Here is a 23715-nt window from a genome sequence, read left to right as displayed (position 1 = left end):
GAGTCTACAAAGTGTCTAAGCCAAGTCACATCCCAAATATCTTAAGACCCCAACCGTCTATCGCCGAGCATTTCTGAGATATGACGGCGAATGCGTTCTATTTACCCCGACCTATAGGAGGAATCATGGCAGCCCCCCAGCTTTCACGCCCCGTATTCCCTCTCAGTGGACGAACCCCTCGCCGACTTTTCCGCATCGCCCCGTGACCCGTGCTTCCCCGACTTCCAGCTCGCGGCCGACCATGCCTCCTTGCCGACGATGAGGCCCGGGTGAAACGCCGTCAGGAGAATGCACGCCAGGCCGATCATGGTCGCCTCCAGCACCATGAACGTGACCTCGTCGTTGGCCAACGGACCGCCGAACCCCTCCGACAGCTCGGCGCACCGGAAGACGGAGCGCACAAAGATGAGGATACCCGCCAGGAGAACAGCCAGGATGAAGAACGGCTGAAACGGCCGCCGCGCCCGCAGCTCCGCAAAGGCCGGGTTCAGCGGGACCGGCCGGACACCGCCGCGGGAGCGCACGCGCATCCAGAACTCGAGGCTTAGCAGCGCAAACAGGAGCAGCGCAAAGACCTGCCAGGCCACGCCGGCGACCATGGTGTTGATGCCGGCCCGGACCGACGGCGATCCGGGCTCCGCCATGGACGCGACGGCGCCGCCGGCCGCCTGCAGGATGAGCGCCACCAGGTCGAACGCAATGAAAATGTACGTGTACACCTGCGGCCGGAACCGCGCCCGTTCGGGAGCGTAGATGACAATCAGTCGTGACAGGGTCAGGTAGATGCCTGCCGTGAAAAAGGCCGGGCCAATCGTGAGGCAGACGAGATACCTGTTTGGCGGGTCGGTCGTTAGGAGCCAAGCCGTTTCAAGAAGGAAAGGAACGGGTGGGAGAGGTAATGTAGGAAGCTTACATGATAAAGTACGAGTTGGTGAACATGTTGTTCCTCATCAAGAGGCGAGCGATATACCCAATGACTTCGAGGATGAGTCCGCCCACCATGGCAATCAAGTAGCCCCAGGTCTTGCAGCGGATTCCGTAGTAGATCTGCGGGAGCAGACAGAGGCCAAAGATGGCGGCAAACAGGGCGTTGCCAGCCAGCGAGGGGAAGTAGGCGATGTAACCGAGATGGTAGCCCTCGATGACGAGCGGACAAGTGCACGACGTACACAGCATTGGGTTCCGGAGGAGTGTCTGGTTGAACGTCGCGAGCGTGACATTGCTCCAGTCGGGGGTCCCTGTTGCGCAGACCATCGTGTAGGGCGTTGTGAGTGTCTTGGGCACTTGGATGTCTCACGGCTGACTCGAAGTAGAGTGTGTGCGTGTAAGTGAGTGTGTGAGTTGCCTTGGTTGCCAACTCGGAAAAGAAGCTGCCGTTGAGTAGTCTGCTGCCATGTTGAGAAGGAAGAAAGGCGAGCTGATATGTGAGTCCGAACGGAGACGGCCTCTTTGCGGATGGCCGTTCTCACAGGCCCCAGTCCCGTATGAGTTGAGATTCAAAGTATGGTAAGTAGAAGTACCATGCAGTTGGTACGCGTCAGCAAGACATCCACTCGTTGACTTCCGCATGCAGGGGCTGAGCCTAAGCCTGAGGATGCTCTACCCAGATCCTTCCGTCCGTCTGGGAATCCTGTTGCTGGTTAGAGGTTTTAAAAGTGGCTCTCAGCTCAACATTCTATTGGATGCAACAGTTTTAATCTGAGCAAGTTCACTGGTGTCTGGCTCATTGAAGATGTCGCTTCACCTTCGACCTCAGAGCCCTGCCACCAACCTCGTCCACGCCGTGAATGCCATGTGACTTAGCGTGGCTCAGCAGTCCGCCGGAGAACGACCAGAGATGCTTTGCGACCAAATTTAAACCGTAAATGCGAGGTTTGTGTGTAAGAGCTAAGAACCTCTTGTCGAGCATCGGACGTAAGTCCGCTACACTCGAAGACAAAAACAAACATCGTGGGCGGACTGTAACCACGTGGGCGCAGCTCTGGTCCGTCCCCGTTTTGCCAAGGCTTGGCGTGACCGGCCAGTTCGTTGCTTGACACAGCCTGATAAGCGTACGTGTAACCATGGATCGGGTTCCTGTGCCCACCCTGTGCTCTGAAGCGAGTGCGAGCTGAGAGCTTGAGATTGAATGTTAGCGCATCTCATGCTCCCGCTCATGAAGGCCAAGACTCCCCCGTACCTTAGGGTTACACTGCGCGCCTCGTCAGCGACCAGGAGTCCGAGGACAACCTGTCAAGCATCTTGCAGGTCTAGAACAGCGCCACATCCCCTGCTACAACAGGCGGGACGCACGTGAAACACCAAAGGCTGCTTGAGCTAAACGTTAAAGCCAATACGTGCCCATCTTCTCAGGCGCTCTCCAGCATGCCGCCAAGACCGCCCTATGGAGTGGTACGCTACATCTCGCTTCGTACCGGCTCGGCAGTGACGCAAGCCCGCGCCAACCTTCAACCACAACTCATTTTGGACGCGTACGTGTGCAAGCCAAATAGGTGAACATCGCGAAAGGGTTTCTCGTCCATCGTCGCGCCGTCGAAGGGTTCGAACCAACGTCAACAGTGCCTCGGTAGCCGTCGAGGCTAGTGACGCTGGAAACCCCGCTGTTGGCGCTGTGGTTGAAACGTGGGATCTCGGTCTTCAATACCTGCACGACGCCGATAGGAAGGTTGCTCTGTGTGTAGAGGGCCCCGTCTGTCGTAGGTGACTTTTTAGACGGAAAACAGCCGAGCTGCGGAACAGTGGGTGCTACTCCTATCGGCGCCGGTCCGGTCGTCATTGAGGTTTCGAGTCTGGCAATGGAGCCGATAGACGACCTCTGCTTGCAGACTTGACAGTGTTGAGCATGTCCTCACGCTGGGCGGTCATCCCAGCGGCGCGCCCCTGAGCACGTCCTTCGTCGGAGGCGTCAGCGTGATTCTCGTAGCTCTGGTCATGGTGTCGGAGTGCTTCAATAGCTCATGCGTCGCTCATCTCATCGTTCCTACCAAGGGCGAGAGACAAGAGAGATATGCAGAAGTGAGGACGGTGTCGATGCTCGAACTTCTCCCCGTTTTCAGCGCACCTGTCTGGTCGAGAGCAGATCCTTTCGACATGACGATCGGCTTTTTCTCATCCGGTTGGCCAAGTCCAATCTCTCTCTCGACATTGAGGCTGTTCAGGTGTCGTGTTGACTCGACATGACATGATGGGGGTGTAGTGTGCCGAGAGCCATGACAGCAAGGCCGGTGTGTCTTTGATCGAGGGATCCTTCTCCTTTAAAGGATACCCCCAAATAGATCGCAGACATGGCGATGTCCTGGCCACGGCTCAACCGCTCCCTGACTTTGTCGAGTTTCGTCTTCCCGGCCGAGTTCAGCCAGTCAAGTGACAGACGAAAGCTTCAAGGTTGGCCAGCGTCCGATGATCCGATTTGGTTTCATGAAGTATCCGAGATTGGCCATCTGGGGACGTTGAGTGAAAACTGATTTCCTCTTGATCATGACGACAACGGCTAGCCTCGAAGCGGAGATGACGGACGTAGAGCTGCGTCCGGTGTTTCCCGCCCCTTCGGGGCCAGCGACGATGCGTCCCGGCCATCTTGGACCGACCCGAACGCCTGACATACCAGGAGGTGTAAGCCAGCGGCCATGACTGTAATCCTGGGACAGTGACACCAATTCTGAGTTGCAACTGAAAGTTATGCCCGAGGTGGTAGTCGAAAGGGGTATGTTTGGTCATGTCGACTCTCGTGACTCGCAGGGGTGTGTCATGATGGCTGGAGAGATGCGAGTCAGCGGTTGGAGATCGGCGCAGCCATAGGCTCAGGAGGATATTTGCTTTCGATGTTCTCAAGTGTTTATTCCATGCGCTGTTTATCGGTGATCTGGTTACACCATCGCGAAGCTCGACTTGGTGTTTCGTCCCAAAATCAGTGAGAGAAGCTTGAAATGTGGGGCACGTCTCCCTGCACAGCAGCTTCCAAACCTAAACTCCCCGATTGATTCGGATTGCTCAGCCAGTTTGTTTGCTGTGAATGTGAACGCAAGGAAACTTTCGCCATGTATCACAGTCCGGAAGCTTTTTTTAAGTCAGCCTTTGCTCTGAAAAGCATATTGATCCACCTTCTCGCTGATATTTCCCCCTCTCCTTCTGTCTAGCTCTGGAATCTCGATTGGCTTCATGTGTGTCGCTCAGTCCTGATCGTCAAGCTAGTAAGTCGAATACATCCGTAGCTGTACAGCGACCAGAACCTTAAAACTACATACAGTACTTACCATAGGGCGCTACCGGCATCTACGAAAATGAAGTCTCGGAGGCTCCTCTTTACTCCAAGATGTTCCCTCACATTGAAATATCTAACCGTACAAACAGTCTAGTGACTATTCGCACCAATAACTATATCTTTACCAGGAATATCTTCTAAGAATTTTTTTTTTAGAAGGAGACCTAACAGACGCTCCTTCCTTTAAAAGTACATTAATTAACCTAAAAACAAATGTCGAATCAAAATGATATCCCTCTTCAAATAGGGTTAATTACTGTAGTTAAATAGCTCCCCTAATATTGTGTAGAGTTGATCCTTTAAGATGTTGAGGATCTTTCAAGGTTACAAAATGCTCAACAGATTAATTTGAAGAGTAACTAAGGGTATCTTGACAGAGCTAAAGTGACACCCCAACTCATTTGAAAATTGGCAGAGGCATGTGGCGCTATGGTGATTATTTAACGAGTGAGATTCCTAGCTTTCTGCTCGCGGGCGGCGAGGATATCTTGTGGTCGGGGAGCCGGGCACAAGCTACTGCACCTTACTGAAGGGCCGCGTCTCCGTTTGTTGGACAGACGCCCATTGGACCGTCGAACAGGCTCGCTGTGCAACATCTGAAACCTCTTCTCGGATGCTGCATTGGGCGACAGGTAATAAGACCCTCGCCTGGACAGCGACACTGCTGGTCAGCGGTAGCTCCGAACCTAAACGTCCTCTTCAGACGAGCAGTTGGGAGATCGCAGCAATGCGCTCAGCATATAGCTAGCGCAATTCAAAACTTACTTTATACGCAAGGAGTTACTCAGAAGTACGTGAAATTGGATGCTTCCCCTGTGCACCGGACCAAGTTGACAGATCACTCGGTTGGCATAGGCAATGACACCACAGCAGGCATGTAAATACAGTATGTTGCAGGATGTTGTGTGTGCTGAGGCTCAAGTGTAGGAGGTTGGTTATTGGCAGGCACCGGTTGATTGTTACGAGTACCTTAGGAGCCTCTCTGTTGCATCAATAACCTAAGGTAAGCCCTGGAGCGATCTGATCAACCTGGAAAGTCTACCTAAGGCATAGCATGGAAGTCTATAACGGATGGACGACGATGGACAAGCTGGATCAAGCGCTTTTACCAGCTGAAGGAAGTAGGGAGGTAAGGTACAAGTACCTTGAGAACTGAACCCAGAGGATCTGATGCAGAGGTGATGCAGCCGGGGCAGGTGCGACCGAGATGCCAAAAACGTGCCTTCCTCCAGGCACCGCCTGTAAGAATCACTGGCTCCGTATTGCGAAGCTTTAATTGAGGACGGCGACTGCGCTGTTTTGGAGTGACAACAGTGAGTTGGTGCGCGCCCAGAGCCTCGAGAGGCTGGTAAGGTCCCCGTCCGCCAGGGCAGCCCAGGGCAGTTTGTGATTTGATCTTGGGGCTCCGATCTGGGCAGCAAGCTTACCTAGGTTGGGCTGCACGCGGGCATTTTTTGGCCTGCCAATATTTCAGTTTGGTAAAATCAGCGCTGGCACCCCCTCCTCAGTGGCCCACGTATATTTTCGGTAACCCCGCCTTCCCCCCCGAAATTTTCCCTCCCATTTTCTCTCTTTATTTGCACAGCGCCTGGAATCGCAACAACCACTGAAAGAACCACAATACTCCACCATCATCATCGTAATCTCAGCGCCATCCCACTATACGCATACCGCCAACGATCATTCCCCCGGAATCGCATCAGCCATGCCGCGCCCACCCAAGAACAAAGCCGTCACCGAGCCTGTTGTGCCAGTAATCACTGCACCCAGCATCCCCGCTGTTGCTGCTGCTCCCCCCCCCGCCGCGCTCACCTTTAAGGCACCTCCAGTCATCGACGTCGACCAGTTCATCCGCGTCAGGGATTCAGTAAGTCATCGCTTTGCTCTCCTCATGTCTTCTCCCAACACAACCACGCCCAAGAGCCGCCTATTGCATCTTTGGTGCCCCGGTGCTTCGCGCAAGGCTGCAAGCAACGCCCCATTCCCGTTTGAACACAGAACAAAATAAACAAACCGCAACACACATGTTCTTTTCTACCTACCCAACCCCGCGTCGCGTCGCGTCGCTTGTTGCGCCATCCGCCAAGGAACCTGGAGTTGCACAGTCCCCATGTATCGATTGAGTCGCAGCCCATCACTGGACGGCCCATATCCATGGTCGTCACAGAATGATGCTCCTTTTGTGTACTCTTGCTGCTTTCGATATCTTTGAAGCAGGCTTCTTCCTACTCGGTCCATAGTTTTAGAATGCAGAACCACTCTTTCGAACATCGGGCACATTATGCAATGTGAAAAACCAAGCACACGGCGCTGACTTGATCGTAGGTCTACCAGAGGCTTCAGACAATCCAGGATTTGATTCGGAGCTTTTCCCAGGATTATCTGCGCCAGACCAACCTACTCATCGGCGAGGGCACCAATCTTGAGAATGGCGGCGAACTAGACCGCATCGCCGGCTCCTTCACCAACCTGATGCCGGCTGCTTTCGCGGTCCCACAGCCCCCGGTTGAGGAGAAGAAAGAGCGCAAGAAGCGCACCCACGACCCTAATGCGCCCAAGCGGCCCCTGACCCCGTACTTCCTCTACATGCAGACGGCCCGCCCCATCATCGCCAACGACCTCGGAGCCGAAGTGCCCAAGGGCGCCGTCCAGGAGGAGGGCCAGCGGAGGTGGACCGTCATGAGCCCCGCTGAGAAGCTCGGCTGGAACCAGGCCTACCAGTACAACCTCCGCCTGTACAACGCCCGCGTCCACTCATACAAGCACGGCAACCCGGACGCCAAGAACATGACCGACGATGAGGCGCGTGTCTACGCAGATCAGCATGGTATTGGGATCCCGCCCATCATCCAGGTTGAGGATGTACCCGCAAATGAGCAGGAGGCGATCGCCGAGCAGCTGCAGCAGAGCGCCGCCGCCGAGGCTTCACCCTCGGAGGAGTCCGAAGAGGAGCCTGCGCCGGCGGCCAAGACCCCCAAGAAGCAGCCGGCGAGCCGCAAGCGCAAGAGCACGGCTGCAGCCACCCCCGCTGCTGCTGAGCCGGAACCCCCCAAGCCCGCCGCGGCGGCGACCCCGGCGAGCCCAGAGGCCAAGAAGCGGAAACGAACGTCCAAGGCGGCCGAGCAGGTGGAGGAGCCTAAGAAGTCTGGTCGTAAGAAGACCAAGAGCGGCTAGGTTGCCTTTCCGCCCTTTTGCTCTGTCTCTGTCTTGTCGATTCCGTTCTTCCCTTTTCTCTCCTTATGATACCTTGAGGCGAGCATTTTCATCCTTGATGGTGCCCCTTTGGACGAGTGACATCTTCGGTCGAAGCAAAGTCGCCCAGGTGTGCGAAATGGAGGAGGGTGTGTCAGGGGCTTCAGTTGCGGTTTATCGGGCTCACTGTCCTTCGAGTCCGCTGTTGGATCTAGTAGTGTATGTGTCAATGATGGGATGGGGAGGTTCTGGTCTTTCTGAACACGGTTTCCTGGAGGCAAACGGAAGGTTGAAAGGTGTCGGCATGCTTTTTTCCTTCGCGGTTCAGGCGCATGGTCTATTGTTGTCGGTATGTAAGGCGTGTAAGTAGTTCTGCGGCTGCGGCTAGATCGTTATCTAGGCGGTCAGGAGCAATACTACTTTGGTCAATGAATTCTACCTAGTATCACCGGGGTGACGTGAAACCTTCACTACTTTACCAAGTTTGATCACTGACACGCCCCATCCTCTCTACATGATCTAATGTGCGGATCCTCAACGTCCTGAAGGCGCGAAGCATGCAGGTATGCTAGGTACCAGGGCAGCCTCTGTAGACGTCACCAGCTAGGCCGCCAATGAGCCATGGTATCAGTGGAAAAAAAGAGCCCCTATAGCTGCTGTCTTTTGCACGGGATGAAATCGTAGGTACCTATATGAGGGTAAAAATACCTGGCATAACAGCGAACAAGTCACAGCCGGCAGTGGCAGATACACTTCTATGGGTTTCAGGAGGGGAATCCGTAGCGGTTGGGTAAACCCCTTGTGGCCAGTGGTCAATCTCTGAGCCCAGGTACAGTGGTGTAATATATCGGTGCCTACCCCGAGCCGAGGTCTGGACAGTCCGCCCACTAGGGGAGCGCTCGCACAGTTCTTCACCCACCAAAGAGTGGCCCCAGTTGTGGATGAACCCGCTACCAGATCGACGGGAACACGTTGGGGCCCAACTCTACCGCATGTATGTAGGTACCATGTCTGTAAGGTACCTTACCTGACGAAACAAACTGCTTTACTCGGTACCCTGTACTGCACCTCGATGTCTTATTACACACAGCACCCCATCGACTCTGCTTTGCTGGCTCTCCGTTCGAGCGGCTAACTGGAGTCCCTCCTTTGCCGGGTGAAACGTATTGGATAATGGACCATTATATAGCACTGTACCCGAGATGTGCTGTTGCACACGAGCTAGCCAAAGCAACACCGCCTACTAGGTACCTAGATGTGAGTGGACGAACACCTGGTGCGTACCTGGCAAGTATCACAGGCCGCTTTAACCCGATACTGGCTTGTAAACACACACTTAACTTCGACAGAAAACCCGCAACATCCCAAATCAGACGACAAGTGATACTTGCCCGCTTCAGATAATGCACAAGGTGGGAAGAGCTCCGTCACTACTGCCGACTCAAGGCGATCGCACCCAACCTGAAAACCTAACTGGAGCACCTAGAAAAGCCTGTTTCCCATTACATTGGCACGAAGACAGCCCCGTCCAACCCCCCTCCCTCCCTCTCCAATATCAACTTATCAAAGGATCATACATAAGGTCCCGTAGGTAAACGCACGCCACACACACAAGTCAGTAAACATAGCACCTCTGCGCCATGGGCAACTCAGCGATGGGCTCGGCCTCGCACACGACCCCATCGGCCTCGACGACGTAGCTCTCCGGGTCGACGCGCATGCGCGGCATGGCGTCGTTGAACTTCATGTCGGCCTTGGTGACGCTGCGGCAGCCGCGCACGGGCACGACGCGCTTCTGTAGGTCGTACGAGCCCACGGCGCCGCTGTCGACGCTCGCCTGCGAGACAAACGCCACGCTGGTTGAGGGGAGCGAGGTCGCGAACATGGGGCGAGAGATCATGGGCTGGATTGACGGGATCGAGGCGTTGGCGTCGCCCTGGTTGATTTAGTGTTAGTGTTAGTGGTATTGTTTTAGTTGAAAAAAATTCCGGAATCGGGGAGGTTCATTGGAAGAAGGGAGGGGGTGGGGGGTGAAGCTTACCATCAGCGCGTAGGCAATCATGCCACTCTTGACGACGCACGTCGGCTTGCTGCCGAACCAGGCCGGGTCCCACAGGACCAGGTCGGCCAGCTTGCCGGGCTCCACGCTGCCCACGACGTGCGACATGCCCTGGGCAATGGCCGGGTTGATGGTGTACTTAGACACGTAGCGCTTGACGCGGAAGTTGTCGGCGCCCGTGCCCTCGTCCTCGGGCAGGGCTCCGCGTTGCACTTTGTTCTTGTGCGCCGTGTGCCACGTTCGTAGTATCACCTCGCCGCACCGGCCCATGGCCTGGCTGTCGCTGCTCATCATGCTGATGGCGCCCAGGTCGTGCAGCACGTCCTCGGCCGCGATGGTCTCGGACCGGATGCGGCTTTCGGCAAAGGCCACGTCCTCGGGTATGTCCTTGCTCAGGTGGTGGCAGACCATGAGCATGTCGAGGTGCTCCTCGAGCGTGTTGCGCGTGTAGGGCCGCGTCGGGTTCGTCGACGACGGCAGGATGTTGGGGTACTCGACTATGCGGATGATGTCCGGCGCGTGGCCGCCGCCCGCGCCCTCGGTGTGGTAGGCGTGCATAGTGCGGCCGTTGATGGCGTTGATGGTCTGCTCGACGAAGCCCGCCTCGTTGAGCGTGTCCGTGTGGATCATGCATTGCACGTCGAGCTCGTCACAGACAGAGAGGCAGGCATCGATGGCGGCCGGCGTGCTGCCCCAATCCTCGTGCAGCTTCATACCGCAGGCGCCAGCCTTGATCATCTCATGGAGGGCGACTGGGTGACTGTCGTTGCCCTTGCCGGTGATGCCAATGTTGATAGGCAGCTTGTCGCAGGCCCGGAGCATCTCACGGACGAAGTGCGGACCAGGGGTGCAGGTAGTGGCCGTCGTGTTGGCGCTGGGCGCTGTCAGTCAGCTTTTACCCCTCAAGACGAGAGCCCCTGTTGCTATGGGGAGTCCCTCACCTTGGCCCGGTACCACCGCCCAGCATGGTGGTGATGCCCGACGAAATGGACTCCTCGACCTGCTGAGGACAGATAAAGTGAATGTGAGTGTCCACGCCGCCGGCCGTGAGGATCTTGCCCTCGCCGGCAATCACATCGGTGCAGCTCCCCACAATCATACCAGGCGTCACGCCGTCCATGACGTCCGGGTTGCCGGCCTTGCCGATGCCCACGATAAACCCGTCCTTGACGCCGACATCAGCCTTGTAGATGCCCGTCCAGTCGACGACAAGCGCGTTCGTCACAACCAGATCAAGCGACTCGGCACTGGCCCGCCCCGTCGCGCTGCCCATGCCATCGCGCAGCGACTTGCCGCCTCCAAACTTGCACTCCTCCCCATACACCGTGTAGTCCTTCTCAACCTTGATCCACAGATCCGTCATGCCCAACCTCACCAAGTCGCCCGTCGTCGGGCCAAACATGGTCGCATACGTGTTCCTGTCGAGCGTGGCGCCCTCGGTCAAGAAAGCCATATCGCCGGCCGGCTCCGGGGCGTGCGCGAACCCCGCCTCCTGCAGTCGCTTTCGAATCTCCTCCAGCCTTCCCAGATCCACCTTGCCCGACGCAATGCCGTTCCCACCGCGAATCACCTTGGACCCGCCAATCTCGACCAGCGTCACCGTCTTGGTGTCGCCGGGCTCGAACCGGATCGAGCTGCCCGAAGGCACATCCAACCGATAGCCATACGCCCGCAGCCGGTCAAACTCGAGCTGCGGATTGACCTCAATGAAATGGTAGTGACTCCCCACCTGTACCGGCCGGTCCCCTTTACTCGTCACCTTCAGCCTGATCCTCTTCTTACCCTCATTCAGCCTGATCATCCCCACCTCCTCCCCCCCGTTCTTTTTGACACCACACGCCACCACCACCGCGCCGGGCTTCTTGTCGTGCGCGTAGGCCTCGGCGGGCCAGGGCGGGAACAGCTCGTCGGTGTTGTCCGGCACGGGCAGGAAGCTGCCGTACAGGGCGCGGGCGAGGTCGCCGTCGTCGGTGGCGATGGGGTTCTGCACCGTGACGAGGAAGGTCCCCGCGGGGAAGGTGCCCTCGACCTGAATCTCGTGCAGCGTCGAGCAGACCTCAGGCAGCACGTGGCGGCGGCCGAGCATGGTGGCACCCAGCGACATGAGGTCGGCGACGGTGTGGTTGCCGTCGCGGATGAGCTCGTGAAGGTTGGAGGCGATGAGCGCCTGTTTAGTTTTGTCCACAATGTCAGTATGAGTTCCGGTGTCAGTATGAGCAGAACTCGACTTTCGAGAGATGAAACTTACACAGGCCTCGGTATGGTTCAGCCGGACGCCGCGGGCCAGTCGCCGCTGGGCAAGGAAGCCCAGGTGCGAGATGGTGATCTTGTCGATCTGGTTGATGGAGCCATCATTGTGTTAGTTAACAGCCCGTTACTAACATGTGTGAGATGTTGGAGCTAGCACATGAGTTCCAGGCTGAGTCCTCTCTCGGTCTGGGAGAGATGAGAGTCAAGAGAGAGTGACACAGCTCACAGCCATACGCAAGTAGTGGGCAGGGACCAATGCCAAGGTATGGGGACAGGTGTAACAAACCTCTTTTGGGACGAGATGCATAGTGGTGCACCTCCACGTACAAGCCCCGGACAGCCCTATGAATCCTCGTACGGGTAACACACGTTCGGCGGCTGTAGAACAATGCTTGAGACAATACTTCTTGAAGTCTTCTTGTGATGGTCAACCAGGCGTCATGAAAAAGATCTCATCTTTTCGAAGTCCTGTGTTCTAGCGAGTGCTCTCCCACCGGTCCCGGTGGGTTTGAGACCCCGCATCCTGTTGATAAGGTCAGTTGGTCATTGCTACATTAACTGGGGATAGTGATAAGAAACATACCCAATCTGCCGCCGAATACGGCCCCTTTCAAGATGATGTGGTATTGAAATATATACTCATGATTTGGAAGGCCTGGTATATACTATATGCAATAGTAGTAGTGAGTTGTTGACAAACTCAGGTAGGTATCCGTTGTGTCCTCTGAGTCTCTCGGTCCTGTGTCCCCATGGAAAGTGTACATACAATACGACGGCCCGGATGAAGGAGAAGTAATAGAGGAAAGCCAGAACAAAATTCTTCGAATGGCACATGCAACCAGAAACCAAACCCAAGAGATATTCAACCAAAACGCCATCCAATGTCCGTAGGATAATCCCATCCTAAGCCTGTTCAATCATCTTCTGCCCCTTGCCCCTTGCCAGCACTTCCTGGATCCGGTCGTTCTCGATCGCCCGTATCCGACTCCTCGCCTCTTCCAACCGCTCCACTCCGCGGTTGATGGTATCAATGTGCACGCTCATCGGCACCTCGACCCGCCCCCTGGCCAGAGCCGGCGTGGCGACTCGCTCCCTTAGGTCGTCGAGCCCAGCCTGGATCTTTTCCAGGTCGCCGATCAGGTCGGTAACCTGCCTGACGGCGTCGGACCGCTGCGCGTCCACCTGCTTGAGAAGCGTCAGCTGGCTGTTGAGATTAGCAACCTTGCTCCTGTGGCCGCCCACGAGACCCCACAGCGTCGAGAGCACCTCGGCTCGCCGGACCCGCACCGACCTCTCAGTGCGCGCGACAAAGTCGTAGATGGCATCCATGTGTTCTCCGGCCTTGGAGAGCGTGTGGAGGACCCCCTGCGCCTCCTCGATCAGCTTGGAAATCTTGTCCGACACCAGGGTCGCGTGCTCAATGTACGTGTCGACGAGCTGCCTCTCGGTAAAGACGGCTGGCTGAAAGGGCGAGAAGAGTCGGTTGACCCACGGGCCATTTAGAATGCCCGCGCCGTGATCGCCGTCGCTGCTTTTGCTGCCCTCAAGGGAGTCAAGATGTCGCGACGTCCATCGGTTCATGCTGATGACCCAGTCGATCGCGGAACCGGTGCGGGCGTTGAATTTTTGCAGATCCCTCGAGACAGTGCCAATGGTATCAATGAAGCCGTCGAATTCCAGCAGGAGCTCCTCCTTGCTCTGCACGGTGCTGTAGCGGACCAAGGTCCGCAGGTCGCGGATCGAGGTTTCGGAGCGCTTGATCTCGATGGGCAATGGCACGCCCTGCACAGACTTCTCCACAACCTGCCCCAGCTGCTCCTGAACGTCCATCAAGCTGTCGAACTTGACCGATCCCTGCCGCTCCTGGGTGTCCCCCCGCTTCAAGCCATGGTCCGGGCAGAAGGGCAGGTCTAGCCACGACACTCCCGGGATGCGACAAACCGGCGTGAGGGCTGTAAATAGTGGCCGGGTTGCCAGGTTGTGGAGGACAATGACGCCACCAAATGCGATGTACAACGACAGGAGGATGGCCAGCGGCGTCTGCGCATATCGGAATGCGAGCGCGGCTAACCCACACGCCCACGACAGGGCGTCAAATAGAGCATCGGGCAGCGATGCTGATAGCCTCCCACTGAACGAGGTCGGCTCTTCCGAGTCCTGTGTCTCACTCCCTTCGGAGTGCCGGCCCTTGACAGGGCTCCCTGTAGCCTCTCCTCGCCGACGCCTCAACTTAGGCGGCGTCGGTGGCGGATCGCTTGCTCTCACAGTCCCTGACGACCATGTGCTCGGTCTCCTCGGGCTCTCCACGTCGACCCTGGGCATGTAGAACTCAGGCTCCGACGGGCGAACCCTCATGTCGTCCCTGGAGATTTGCCGCACGGATTTCGGGATGGAGGGGCGAAACGGAGTCCTGAGGAGGAGCTGTTCGTCTTCCTCGGCCTTGCTGAGAAAGGTTTCGATGTTGTCATCCTGCGAGCCGCCTATGCTCCATGGCTGGGACCCCCCAATGCTGAAGGACTGCGACCCGGTCGGCTGCGACGCCGGGTCGCTGCTGCTTGAAATGAAAATGTCGTCTTCGTCGTGCAAAATGGAGGTATCGAAGCTGTCGTTCTCGCCACCTTCGACCATGCGCCAGGAGCTCTCGGGCACGAAGTCTCGCTTGGTCGATGATCGTGTCGTCCTCGACATGGCGCCGTTCCAAACCCGGCAGCGCAGTGCCGGCAATACCCAGTGGCGCAGCTCCCGGCGGATGGATAGAGTAGACGTGTCTTAAATACCTGAGATATTGCGCGATAGCGCGACAGGCGGTTGCAAGGTCACGCGTTGCGTCTCAGGTGGCGATACGGCTGTTGAAGGCAGCAGCGCCCTTCTATAGGTTGCCCCAGTGTAAAAGTGGGGGGTCTGTTTGGTACCTCGCTCGCCTTTGGCGTTCTTCTAAAACAAGTGAGAATGAGTCACGATACATAGGCAGCAAAGCTAGATTCATAGAGTCGATGAAAGGCTTTGTTTGCTTGAGCATCGATGAAGACTTGGTTCCTGGGAGGTCCGGTTGGTGTGGGTGTATGTTGCATGGCTAGATGTGAACGAATAACACAACATTCGTACTGTAACACCAGTTATGTAAATATGTCCCGACATTTCGCTCGCTCTGACCACGCCAACTGCCCCCCTATCCTTCCAGGTTTGCTTCATGGTGAATAGTGTAGCCGCGTGCCGCTGGGCATTGCAGCACAGGGATCCACCCGAGAATGCGATTGTGGTAATCCGATCATTGGATGCAACGAATCCGTACCTGGGCCAAGAATTCTGCAATGGCTTTTGGCGACAAACCTTTGATCTGAACGACAACATCTGCAGAGCTGTAGCAGCCGGCAGGATGCCCTTGCTACGAGCGCCAGGACGAACCTTCCAAGTTCTGACCAAACAATCTGGGATACCTCTAGCACGGGTCCTTCCCGTTCGCCGCATCGCGTCCCGGCTCTGCTCCTCCTGTAGCGCCAGCACCAATGCCTCGGTCGCAGAAGGCAAACCTCCGGCGCCAGATCACCGGACACTCGGGCTCCAGCAGGAGTTGTTCATGACGTCCATCTACAGCCCCGGATCCCCCATCCTTCTCCCCAACGGCGCGCGCATCTTCAACCGCCTGGTCGATTTCTTGCGCAAGCAATACATCCGCTATGGCTTCCAAGAAGTCATCACACCCACCATCTACAAGAAGGCCCTATGGGCCACGTCGGGCCACCTCGAAAACTACGCCGACGACATGTACACGGTGACGAGCACCTCCCCTTCGCGTGCCGAGCTCACCGAGGGCGGCGAAGAAGCCGAGTACGGGCTCAAGCCCATGAACTGCCCGGGCCACTGCCTTATCTTTGCGTCGCAGAAACGGAGCTACCGCGACCTCCCGATCCGCTACGCCGACTTTAGCCCGCTACACCGCAACGAGATATCGGGCGCCCTCAGCGGCCTGACGCGCGTGCGCAGATTCCACCAGGACGACGGACACATCTTTTGTCGGCCGTCGCAGATCAAGGAGGAGATCGCAAAAACGCTCGACTTTGTCCGCCTGACCTACCGCGTGCTTGGCCTCGGCCCCTACCGGCTGGTGCTCTCGACGCGACCGGAACAATATATTGGGTCACCCGAGGAGTGGGCACAGGCGGAGGGGGCGTTAAGGACGGCACTCACTGAGAGCGGGCATCAATTCGCCGTCAACAAGGGCGACGGTGCGTTCTACGGCCCCAAGATTGACATAATCTTGAAGGATTCGGACGGGAAAGAGCACCAGACTGCCACCATCCAGCTAGATTTTCAGCTTCCCAAACGTTTCAATTTGGAGTACACAGCGCCAGCACCCGAGTTCGAGAGACGGGGGAAAACCACACAAGACCCCACGCTGCTCGCCGAGTATGGCCCTGTCCAGCCAGTCCTCATCCACCGCGCCGTGCTCGGTTCGGCTGAGCGGCTCATGGCGTTGCTGATTGAGCACTACAATGGAAAATGGCCCTTCTGGCTGAACCCGCGACAAGCCATAGTCATTACGGTCAACAGCACTGAGCCTGTGGTCAATTGGGCACGCCACACCCGGGACCTGCTACTCGGGGTCTCGCCCGCATCTTCGACGACAGAAGCAGCCTCGCCCACTGGCCTTGCCGTCGACTTTGACGGCAGCGACCGAAGCGTAGGCTTGAAGACGCGGGAGGCCATATCCAAGGGTTACGGCTTGATCATCGCTGTTGGACCCCAGGATGTTGAAAATCAGACGGTTGCCGTCAATGCGTCCGCCCTAGCCAAGCCCGGCGCCACCTCTGAAGAGCTCAAAAAGCTAAAGCGGTTGAACATGACCCCTGAGCATGCCCGCGCGTATATGCTCGACCTAGTGAATGGGTACCAGTAGCGAGCTTCGAGCCGGGCGCTAATGTTTGAAGGATGCAGCTCTGTAAATATGTATTGTACTAGACTGCCAGCTGTTTCACAGCTCGAGCCACAGTAATCGTTCAGGCAGCTTGCTGGCTGCGGAGGGGAATGACGCAGCCGGGGAGGTCGGGCTCAAGCTCGTTGCCGAGCTTACGGAGTACGGATCCGTAGAGCTCCCCACCCCCACTCATCTACCACCATCGAGGTACCTGCCCAGCCCCCGGACCAAACCCAAGCTTCCTCCTTGATCTCACTGGTTGATGAAAAACATCCAACGAGCTACGTCCCTTTCCACACTCTCACGAGTAAGAAGTAACGACCTCCATCGACAAATACCGTACAACATAATGGACCTCACCAACCCCTCTGATCCCCCCCCCGATTACATCACGGCAGCCCGCGCACACGGCATCCCCCTCCGCCAAAGCGCCCCGATCAAGAAGACCCCGTGCCCTCTTGAGCTGCCCATCTTGTCATACCTCCGCGGTAAGCGCGTGATTCTCGCCAGCGGCTCGCCCCGGCGAAAAGCGTTACTCACACAAGTCGGTCAGCCCCCCACCAAACACACAATGACGTTGATTCTAACTCCCCGCCTCCAGCTGGGCCTCCACAACCTCGAAGTCCGCCCCTCCAACGAGCCAGAAGACCTCGACAAGAAATCCCACACGCCCGAAGAATACGTAGCCGCCACCGCCCAACGCAAGTGCCTCGCCGTGTACCAAGCAGCCCTCGCAAAGCAGGACGAGATCGCAGCGTCCAAGGACCCCAACCCGGCGCCAGACCCGCGCGAGAGGGAAGACCCGGCGCTTGTCATCGCCGCCGACACCGTCATCGCGACCCGCAATGGCCAGATCCTGGAGAAGCCGCGGTCTGAGCAGGACCACATCCGCATGCTCAAGCAGCTGCGCGACACGGTGCATCACCGGGTGCTGACGGGCGTGTGCGTGCTGGCGCCCAAGGTGGATGCGTCGCACCCCGGGTATGAGCTCGAGACGCACGTGGAGGATACCAAAGTGTACTTTGCCGGTGCCGACGACGGCTTGCCGGACGATGTCATTGAGAGTTATGTGCGCACCCGCGAGGGGGCGGACAAGGCTGGCGGGTATGCGCTGCAGGGGGTGGGCGGGATGGTGCTTGTTGATCGGGTCGAGGGGAGCGTGGATAATGTGATTGGGCTGCCGGTCAGGAAGTGCTTGCAGCTGTGTGAGAAGGTGATATTCAGGCAGGGGGAGGAGCAGGATGGGGATCAGAGTGAGTAGTAGGTGGTGCTGTTTTGCTTTCTAGGGAGTTGGGGGTTACAGGATCGGAAAAGGGGCCAAGGAGGAATGACCTGGCATTAGGGGTCGGGTCGGTTACAGGGCCCGTTTACAATGGCACCCGAAAAAAAGAGTCAGTAGGAAGCCATGTCACAGGGGTTGGGGAATCGCAACGTGCCGACACTCAAGCTTCAGTAGTCTCCATCCAAGACTTTAGGCATTGCGCAAGGAATCCACCGGCAGTCCTCCCGGCAGCTGGTATGCTCCTCGCTGCTGATCCCGACAACTCAAGCCATTACGCCAAGAGACACGAGAAAACGCAGAGAAGAAGCTGTATCATATATACGACGAAGAAACCGCTGCCAGATAACACAACCACCCCCCTAACACCGCCACCTGCTCGCCAGTACATGTCCCTACCCAAACATCAAACACTCTCACCCGCTCACCTTCCCCCGATCCCCGAAAAAGCCGCCTTGACCTCAGCCCTTGGCCACTCAAACAGCACATCGCCCCCATACACATCCGTCGTGACCTTCCCTATACGCATGCCCACATCGCCATAAAATCTCTCACACTCCCTCAACACGCGATTCACCAAGCTACTATCCCCACCACCACCCCCCGTCCTCGGCACCGCCGAAGAAGAAGAAAGAGCGCCGCCGCCGGGCACCCCAAGCCCCGTAGTACCACCACCGCCGCCTCCCTCCTCCGAATCCCCGCCAAAATGCTTCTCCACCCTTTTCCTCAACGCCTCGATCCCCTTCCTCACCTCCCTCCCATCATACCCGCCCAGCACCTTATTAAACACCTGCTTGCTATTACTTGGCTGCGCCGCAACGCTGGAGGGTGCTTTCCCGCCCTGCAATTGCGCCTCAATATTCTCGAGGTGCTCGAGCAGTTTCCCCAGGGGCCGGCGCATGACGGCGTTGAGGTACAAGTTCATGTGCTCCGCCATCTCGCGCTGCGCCGCCTCGCGCCAGTCGTCCATCACCTCGAGGCCGCCGGCGTTGTCCACCTCCTCGAGGAAGTGGTTCATGTTCTCAATGAGGAGGATGTGGAAGTTGAGGGCTTCCTTGTCCTCCGGGTCGGCGATGACCGAGGAGGCGGCGGCGGTGGAGTGGGTGAGGGTGGACGCCACCGAGGAGGGAAGGGTCATGGACGAGGAGGTGGTGGTGGTGGTGGTGGCCATGCCGAGGGCCGGGTTCTCGCGGGCGATGACTTTGAGCGAGTCGAACATAGACTTAAGGATGCGGTCGTACTCGCGGTCGACCATGCGGCGGACGGGGAGGGAGGGGTCGTTGGTAGTGGTGAGCATGTTCTCGACGGCCGTGCTGAAGTGGGGGAAGATGCGGATGAAGTGGATGACGCCCTTGCGCTTCTTGATCTTGACCTTGGTTTCCTCGATGGCGCGGATCTGGTCGTCGACAAACTTCTTGAACTTGGCCTCGAGGTTGCCGTGGAGCTTTTGGAGGACGTTGTTGAGGAAGTCTTGGTTGGACTGGCTCATGTCGGCCATCTTGCGCTCGAGCGTCGCCAGGATGCCGACGCCTTGTCTAAGCGCCTGTTAGCATTCGTCGCGCGGCTATGTGACTTAGAGACTTACAGAGGATCCATGTTCAGCACCCAATCCATGAGCTGCTGCAGGCTTGGCTCGAGGAACACGAAGATGGATTCCATGGCTTTGGTGATGCGCCGCGCTAGGTCGCGGTCGGGTTCCATCAGCCGGTGACGCTTCAGGTCGCCACCGCGGCGATCGTGCGGCCTTGAAGCGGCGACAAGGTCAGGGAAGTCAGACTGCGCGAGCGTCGTGGCGTGAAAGAAGTCAACGATAAAGTTCTGCTCCATCTCCACCAGCGGCAGAAGATCGTCCAAAACGCCAGCAAAGACCTCGTAGGGCAACGCCCGGCCGTCTGGCGCCTTCTCAGCCGACCTTCCGCCGTCGCCGAGCGGCGACCGGAGACTTCTGGCGAGCGTCTGGCTGCGCTTGACGGTGAGTTTCCGAGCCGTCGTCGCGAGTCCTTCTTCCTTCTTCTCCTGCTGAGCCGTAAACAGCAACTCGCTCTCGTCGCCAGTGAGCTTCCTGGCATTCTTCTTCCACGCCTCCATGGCGTCCTTGAACTCGGACTTGTAGATCGGATGGCTCTTGTCCTGGTAAATCTGCAGGATGCGGTTCCAATTGCCGAGGTCGACATCCCTGGCATAGAGGATCAAGGGGCTGTACATCCACAGCAAGTCCCTGCCAGCGTCGTGGTTGCGCGAGTCCGCTTTCTTGGATAGCGCTCCATCCAGGGCGTTCTTCGTCACGCGGAATGCTTCCGAGAACTGCCGTTCCATGAAGATGACCAGCCTCCGCATGAATTGAGAACTCTCAGAGAGGTACATCTCCTTTTTCTCCTGCACGATGCGCATCTTGCCATAATCGCTGTCGAGGCCGAGTGACTGGTCTGCATTCATGTCCTCGCTCTTGCGCGATTCGCTGTTGCCCAACGTCGGGTCGATCTTGATCATGGCCCTGAATAGCGTGACAAGGGAAGCCTCAATCTCCTCGACGCCGGACGCCGTCTCAAGCGGTGCCCTCCGGAGGGCATCAAGGTCGGATTCACTGATGGCGCACGTCTCCAGCAAAGACTCCAATTCCTTCTTGAGCAGCTTCTGGTTGGCGGCCTGCACTTGGAGACCTTGTCCTTGGGCCTCAATGTACGCAATGTCATCCGAGAGCGTCTGCCGCTGGTCAGCAACACCATCAACATCCGACGCCAACATCCGAGACTCACAGATAGTTCGACGCTGTACAGCGTAAGCAAATTGTCGAGCTCGTCGCACTCGCTAATCGAGAGGTCGATGCCCCTCTTGATGGCCTCAACCCTCTCGTCTTCCTCCTGGAAGCGGGCGAGCCAGCCGCCGGCCTGAGCCTTGCTCAGTTCGCGGTCGAGGTCAGCGCGTAGCTCGTCAAAGTTGCGCGCCCGCATCTTCTCGCCCGGCACCCAACCAAAGTAATCGAGCCACTTGGCAAATTCGCTGGTCCGGCTGTCGAGAACCGAGGGATCGATGCCGAGAGTCGCGAGATACTTGGTGTCATTGCCCGCCACAATCGAGCGCCGAGTCTCCTCCACCGTTGGTGGCTCTTCACCCTTCTTTTTCTTGACGCCCTTGGCAGTGGATTGAGCACTGCTTGGCCTGACAGGGTCAGACTGGGTGACCTTGACTTCGGGAATGCTCGGAGTAGCGCTTCGATCGGCTGCCTTGGGGGCCGGTTCGATTATTGGCTCTGGAGGCTTTTGGACCGGCGTCGGCTTGGGGGGTGCGGGGACCACGCTCGTGATGCCATCAGGACCGTCGCTGGTCTTGTTCAGGTTCTGACGCAGACGGTCTGCGGCGCCGCCGGGCCTCGGCTTGAAGGCATTGGCGGCGCTGGCCGCTTTCCAAAACGCCCCGGCAATCTCCCCCTTCGACTTCTTCGACTTGATCATGGGGCCGAGCCCTGGCTTCGTCTCCTCCTCGGGCTCAGGAGGAGGATCGACTTGGGTGGACTCAACGGTCGACGTAGGGATAGGTGGTATGGCAGCAGTCGGGGGGCTGGAAGGAGGCGGTGTTGAGATGGCGGGGCTGGCAGACCCGGCAACGAGATCCGGTCTGCTCGTCTCCTTGGGAGTCGTAACCGTTTCCGCGAGACGCGACGGCTCGTTTCGTCGGCTCATCGAGTCTTTCCGGGGTAACGTTCTCTCGATGCTCCGCGGCGGCACGGTGGGTTCTCGACGCATGCCGGGGCTCATCAGTGGCGCCGGTATTAAGTTTCTGTCGACTTGAGTCGGTCTCAGAGGATCCATTGGCGGCCGCTTACGCTCCGGAGGGGTATCATCGGTTGCTGGGACGGGGGTAGGCTCAGGGGTGCCGTAGGAGGAAGGCCCATTCACCCCGTTCCTGGTACTCAGACGGAGGCTGCTCGCATCCTCGCTTCTTGTAACCGACGACGTCGCAACCGAATCTTGACTCTTGTTCCTTGATGCCAGCTTGCGCAATGACGCCTGCTCCTGTAAAGGTCGCCCTGAATCAAAACTTTGGGCAGGAGAAGACTTTCCGTTAGCGACCAAGGGGCTGCGCGACGCCACCCTGTCCGGGAACACCGAGGCCGAGGTGCTTTCAGCGCTGGGCGGCGCATTATATCCGGACGAAATGGAGCCGATCACGCTGCCGGCCGCGGTGTCGAGGGGAGACGGACGCGGCGGCGGTCGCTCCTGTCGCCGAGGGGCCTGCGCGCCGCCCAAGACTTGTTCAAGCTCACGCTGTTCGAAACCTGATAGAGCGGGAGTGCGCCCGCCGGTAAATTTGTTGTAGATCTTGATCAGGCTCGCAATAAAGAACTTCTTCTCCTTGTCGGTTTGGGCCTCCCAGTAGTACGGCTTGCCGAGCGTCACCACGAAGCCCACATCTCCAGCCCATTGCCGGTTGTTTGGGTGGACTGTCGGGCCGGTAAAAGACTCAATGGCGGACAAGTCGTCTAGGTTCCACGTCTTTCCGATGGAGAAGGTGCCATTGGGATTCTCCTTGGACTTGTGGACGCGCACGCGGCCGGATTTTCGAACGGCAACGATGATGACGCGGGGCTTCTCGTACTGGGGCGTCCTTGCTGAGGGCGGCGGCGGAGTTGTCGGGGATATCTGGTATTCGGTGATCTTGATGTGTGTTATGTATGTTTCAGTTACTGCGACGAGCAGTCAGTGCGATGATTAAAGACGTGCTCCCGGTGAAAGATGGTTGCTTACGGGAACCATCCGCCTCGCGCTTGGAAAAGCAGCTGTCAATGATCCTCCTCTTCTCGTCCTCGAATCTTTCGGCCCGGCTCAAATCACGGCCACTCATGGCCATGGTAGCGAGGGGCGAGCGCTCCCGACAAGCGTTGGTGGAGGCTTAAGAGGGAGGGTCATGAACGTTTGGGTAGCGATTGCAGACTTGAGGGACGCAACATCTTTGAGTGCCGCTACACACAATGTCGGGTGCAGTGGGATCACGGAAGGTGCTGCCGCTTCGATCCCGTCGACGTTCGTCAGAGACTCAGATGTGAGATGGACGCAATGGCCGGCCGCGTCTGGTTGTGTCTGAGCTTGAAGGTGGAGTCGTGGGGTTTGGGTTGATGAGATGAGGCTAGAGAAATGGTTCCCTTGTGACGAACTTTGAGGAGCTGTTGTCCTGGCTTGGCGGTTGCTGGCTTGGCGCCCGTGCTGTCTCAAAATGGCCTCTGTGGTGCGCTGCGCCGAGACATGCCGTAAAGCCCTGCACGCCAAGACCAGATCGGACAGCGCCGAAGACAAATGATCCTCGGCTTCCATTCCAATTTGCGTCGACATGAAATCGCAGCTTGGGACAGCTATATCAAGGCGCCATATCCGTAGATCGTTGTCTCGATCACAGAGCGTTGAGAAACTGCTCCCTAACATGAATCAAATTTCTCCTTCTCAAGTCCTCACATCTCTGCCCTGTTAATAAATTCCCCCCCCGGGCCCCTTCCCCCCCAACCGAGAAAATAATGTAAATCCACAAGCTAGCCGTGAAGTAGTGCGCAGGAACTGTTTCCTTTCAAGTCGGCTGCATTCCGTGATCGGCCAAACGACCCTATGCCGGCAGTTTCATACCTCGACAGGGCAATTTCATTACGTAGCTGTACACAGTAAGACCAGCGAACGGCTATCCCAGCCTGGCCACCACGAAAGCAACCCAAGGTGTACCCAGCACAGGAATAACAAGCATAGTCAACCCAATCAGAACAAAACCAACCCACT

General features: G+C 57.5%; 7 protein-coding genes across 7 annotated transcripts; 3 read left to right on the top strand and 4 right to left on the bottom strand.

The window, feature by feature from the left end:
- Positions 1 to 143: 143 nt before the first annotated feature.
- N657DRAFT_562149 (RTA1-domain-containing protein) lies at positions 144 to 1254 on the bottom strand (the record flags this gene model as incomplete). Its single annotated transcript, XM_062788115.1, has 2 exons — positions 144 to 831; positions 914 to 1254. 2 exons carry the CDS (start codon positions 1252 to 1254, stop codon positions 144 to 146), a joined length of 1029 nt encoding a protein of 342 aa, XP_062651895.1.
- Positions 1255 to 2364: 1110 nt separating this feature from the next.
- Positions 2365 to 3367, top strand: N657DRAFT_629286 (uncharacterized protein; the record flags this gene model as incomplete). The annotated part of the gene is made up of 5 exons (XM_062790870.1): positions 2365 to 2471; positions 2560 to 2673; positions 2835 to 3015; positions 3197 to 3224; positions 3276 to 3367. The coding sequence occupies 5 exons, from the start codon at positions 2365 to 2367 to the stop codon at positions 3365 to 3367; spliced, it is 522 nt and encodes a 173-aa protein (XP_062651894.1).
- Positions 3368 to 5875: 2508 nt separating this feature from the next.
- N657DRAFT_667456 (uncharacterized protein) lies at positions 5876 to 7767 on the top strand. The gene is made up of 2 exons (XM_062795405.1): positions 5876 to 6128; positions 6587 to 7767. The coding sequence occupies exons 1-2, from the start codon at positions 5967 to 5969 to the stop codon at positions 7433 to 7435; spliced, it is 1011 nt and encodes a 336-aa protein (XP_062651893.1). The 5' UTR covers positions 5876 to 5966; the 3' UTR covers positions 7436 to 7767.
- An 864-nt stretch (positions 7768 to 8631) lies between these two features.
- N657DRAFT_607158 (urease) lies at positions 8632 to 12235 on the bottom strand. The gene is made up of 5 exons (XM_062790239.1): positions 12049 to 12235; positions 11761 to 11847; positions 10454 to 11679; positions 9495 to 10386; positions 8632 to 9389 (listed from the first exon to the last, which is right to left on the bottom strand). Exons 1-5 carry the CDS (start codon positions 12067 to 12069, stop codon positions 9069 to 9071), a joined length of 2547 nt encoding a protein of 848 aa, XP_062651892.1. The 5' UTR covers positions 12070 to 12235; the 3' UTR covers positions 8632 to 9068.
- Positions 12236 to 12417: 182 nt separating this feature from the next.
- N657DRAFT_638528 (uncharacterized protein) lies at positions 12418 to 14827 on the bottom strand. Its single transcript, XM_062791611.1, has one exon. The coding sequence runs from the start codon at positions 14448 to 14450 to the stop codon at positions 12666 to 12668; it is 1785 nt and encodes a 594-aa protein (XP_062651891.1). The 5' UTR covers positions 14451 to 14827; the 3' UTR covers positions 12418 to 12665.
- Positions 14784 to 18019, top strand: N657DRAFT_667454 (class II aaRS and biotin synthetase; the record flags this gene model as incomplete). The annotated part of the gene is made up of 7 exons (XM_062795404.1): positions 14784 to 14822; positions 14944 to 16649; positions 16741 to 16846; positions 16885 to 16984; positions 17076 to 17221; positions 17279 to 17930; positions 17964 to 18019. The coding sequence occupies 7 exons, from the start codon at positions 14784 to 14786 to the stop codon at positions 18017 to 18019; spliced, it is 2805 nt and encodes a 934-aa protein (XP_062651890.1).
- A 131-nt stretch (positions 18020 to 18150) lies between these two features.
- N657DRAFT_659894 (uncharacterized protein) lies at positions 18151 to 23120 on the bottom strand. Its single transcript, XM_062795023.1, has 4 exons — positions 22702 to 23120; positions 20713 to 22640; positions 19542 to 20659; positions 18151 to 19491 (listed from the first exon to the last, which is right to left on the bottom strand). Exons 1-4 carry the CDS (start codon positions 22802 to 22804, stop codon positions 18381 to 18383), a joined length of 4260 nt encoding a protein of 1419 aa, XP_062651889.1. The 5' UTR covers positions 22805 to 23120; the 3' UTR covers positions 18151 to 18380.
- Positions 23121 to 23715: the final 595 nt, after the last annotated feature.

Source organism: Parathielavia appendiculata (genome assembly GCF_033297405.1).
Source record: "Parathielavia appendiculata strain CBS 731.68 unplaced genomic scaffold N657scaffold_1, whole genome shotgun sequence".
NCBI lineage: Eukaryota > Fungi > Ascomycota > Sordariomycetes > Sordariales > Chaetomiaceae > Parathielavia > Parathielavia appendiculata.
The sequence above is the reverse complement of the archived record's forward strand: the minus strand, read 5'-3'. Positions and strand labels throughout refer to the sequence as shown.

Bases quoted from the DNA above. Each gene is read 5' to 3' on its own strand.
- N657DRAFT_667456 (XM_062795405.1), top strand. From the start codon at position 5,967: ATGCCGCGCCCACCCAAGAACAAAGCCGTCACCGAGCCTGTTGTGCCA. The intron at 6,129-6,586 runs GTAAGTCATCGC...ACTTGATCGTAG, and splicing joins TCATCCGCGTCAGGGATTCA to GTCTACCAGAGGCTTCAGAC.
- N657DRAFT_607158 (XM_062790239.1), bottom strand. From the start codon at position 12,069: ATGCATCTCGTCCCAAAAGAG. The intron at 11,848-12,048 runs GTTTGTTACACC...TCCATCAACCAG, and splicing joins TGCATCTCGTCCCAAAAGAG to ATCGACAAGATCACCATCTC. The intron at 9,390-9,494 runs GTAAGCTTCACC...TAAATCAACCAG, and splicing joins TGATTGCCTACGCGCTGATG to GGCGACGCCAACGCCTCGAT.
- N657DRAFT_638528 (XM_062791611.1), bottom strand. From the start codon at position 14,450: ATGTCGAGGACGACACGATCATCGACCAAGCGAGACTTCGTGCCCGAG.
- N657DRAFT_659894 (XM_062795023.1), bottom strand. From the start codon at position 22,804: ATGGCCATGAGTGGCCGTGATTTGAGCCGGGCCGAAAGATTCGAGGAC. The intron at 22,641-22,701 runs GTAAGCAACCAT...TGCTCGTCGCAG, and splicing joins GCGCGAGGCGGATGGTTCCC to TAACTGAAACATACATAACA. The intron at 20,660-20,712 runs GTGAGTCTCGGA...GACCAGCGGCAG, and splicing joins TGTACAGCGTCGAACTATCT to ACGCTCTCGGATGACATTGC.